Below are 2,402 nucleotides of genomic sequence, written 5' to 3'. Positions count from 1 at the left end.
CATACATATACAAACAAAAAATATACAAAATATTTGTCATGACTCTTTGTGGTGTCAAAAAAATGGAAATTGAGTGGATTCCCAATTGGAATTTGAGTTGATTGGGTAATAGCTGAACAAGTTGTTGTATATAATTGTTAAGATTATAATTGAATATTGTTGTGCAAAAAGAAATGAGCAGGATTGTATCAGAACAAACAAGAATGACTTATGTGCACTGATGCAAAGTGAACTGAGTAGAACCAGGAGAATATTGTACACAATACCAGCAAAATTGTACATTGATCAGCTAGAGATGACTTAGGTATTCCCAGCATCACAAGCATCTAAGGCAATTCTAAAGGACTTGTGGTGAAAAATGCTATCCATGTCCAGAGAAAGAATTGATGGAGTCTGAATGCAGATCAAAGTATAATATTTTTCTTTATTTTTTGGTCTTTTTTTTTTCTTTCACAGCACGACTAATATGGAAATATGTCTTGCATGATTTCACATAAATAATCTATATAAATTTGTTTTCTGTCTCATAAGGAGTGAGATGAAGGAGGAATGGAGAGAATTTTAAACTTAAAATGAAAAAAAAAGTTTAAAATTATCACCTGAAATTGGGAAAGATATATAATACATTTTTAAAAGTATTTCATTAATTAGGACCCAGAATGGTTTGAAACTAGTTTAGTATAACCCTTGTATGCGAACTTTGTCCATGAAAGAGCTGACGAATATGTTGTATTTTCTGCTTACGGAAAGACTTTGAACTGGAATCTCTTGCTCCACTCAGAGATCAGCTTAAAAGCTACTTCCATTACAAAGGCATTCCTGATCCTTTACACCATTTGCAGTTGTTAGCAAGTACTCTGGAAATTATTTTGTAATGATTTTGCGGAGATTTCACATTTATTTTTTTTTCCCTGTATACAATGTTCCCTAGCCCTGGGCCACACCCACCCCCCACCCCCCAAGAAACTCCTTGAGGGGAGGGATTGCTTTCAATTTTGACTTCCAGCACACTTCCTCACAAACAGTGGATACTTAAATCAATGATTTTTGAATGAAGTTGACCTGAATTTAATGGTAACAGAAGGTTTTTCTTCTTTTGTTTTCTTTGTTTAACCAATTTAAAGTAAGATGATTTATGTTTAGAAGTAGAATAATTACAAATGCTAGATACCTTTCTGACATTGAATGATTTCATTGTTACACTGATCAAAGTCCAAGAGCAAATTTCTTCTTTGAGGTAGGCTCTCAGATTAAATACATTATTTTTAAAAAGTTTGTTTTAAAACCCTACATTAATATAACAGGAATGCTTGCTTGTCTCTTTTATTGGAAGTGATAGGGTGCAGGTACGGGTCGGTGCACGCGGCGGCAGTGGCGGTGCCCGGTTGACTTTGCTTGGGGGCCATGGAGGGCAGCTTCGGCTCAGACTTCGGGGGTGTGCCGGGGGCCGGGGGAGGAAAGCTGGACCCAGGGCTCATTATGGAGCAAGTGAAGGTGCAGATCGCCTTGGCCAACGCGCAGGAGCTGCTGCAAAGGATGATGAACAAGTGTTTCCGGAAGTGCATTGGGAAGCCTGGCAGCTCCTTGGACAACTCCGAGCAGAAGTGCATCGCGATGTGCATGGATAGGTACATGGACGCCTGGAATACAGTGTCCGGAGCCTACAACTCAAGGTTGCAGCGGGAGCGAGCCAACATGTGAGGCATGTGCTCTTTTAGTGGACATGCAGGAACTCTAGCTGTGTTGTCCAGACCTCAGAGTGGGTAGGCCCTGGATACCACCAGGGAGCTCATTCTCCTCCCACCCTCCCTTCTGACAAGGTGCTTTGAGAATGAAAGGCATAAGACAGGGGCAGGGGGGTGATTCATGAAATTTGGCTCTGTCCCTTGGTGATTCCCCACCCCCTTCTCAACACACTAATAAAAGCCCTGTTTGTGGAGCCTGAAAAAAAAAAAAAGAAAGTGATAAAGTGATAGCTGCATAATATTTAAGCTGATTCACAGGAACACAGGAACAGATGGAAGGCTTAGGGCAAAATTCAATGCTAGGAATAGGAAAAACTGGTAAATGCCAAAATTAAATGGCAGGAATTGGAAAACTGGTAAACAGTACTAAAGTCATTGGAGTACATGTCCTTGGTTGTTAAAAATAGGTGAACTCTGAACTCATTATCAGATTCATATTAGGAAATAAATGTGACAAATAGCAAAAATTATTTCCCTCCCCACATTATCTTTACAAGATGGCATAAGCAGAAATTTAGAACGGTTGAATGGATGACTAAAAACAAAAATGCTTACGTTCTGAGTAGCAGCATGGTTTAGGAAAGAGAGAGATTTTGGCAGAATCAAGAAGACCTGTATTCAAATCAATCCTTTGACCCATACTGCCTGTGTGGTCTT

At 39.5% G+C, this 2,402-nt stretch overlaps 1 protein-coding gene across 1 annotated transcript; it reads left to right on the top strand.

Moving 5' to 3' along the window:
• The first annotated feature begins 1,404 nt into the window (after positions 1-1,404).
• Positions 1,405-1,738, top strand: LOC122726402 (mitochondrial import inner membrane translocase subunit Tim13-like). The gene has a single exon (XM_043964091.1). The coding sequence runs from the start codon at positions 1,405-1,407 to the stop codon at positions 1,699-1,701; it is 297 nt and encodes a 98-aa protein (XP_043820026.1). The 3' UTR covers positions 1,702-1,738.
• Positions 1,739-2,402: the final 664 nt, after the last annotated feature.

This window comes from Dromiciops gliroides, chromosome 4 (assembly GCF_019393635.1).
Source record: "Dromiciops gliroides isolate mDroGli1 chromosome 4, mDroGli1.pri, whole genome shotgun sequence".
Classification (NCBI taxonomy): domain Eukaryota; kingdom Metazoa; phylum Chordata; class Mammalia; order Microbiotheria; family Microbiotheriidae; genus Dromiciops; species Dromiciops gliroides.
The sequence above is the reverse complement of the archived record's forward strand: the minus strand, read 5'-3'. Positions and strand labels throughout refer to the sequence as shown.

Excerpts from the sequence above, each read along its gene's own strand:
- LOC122726402 (XM_043964091.1), top strand. The coding sequence starts at position 1,405 with ATGGAGGGCAGCTTCGGCTCAGACTTCGGGGGTGTGCCGGGGGCCGGG.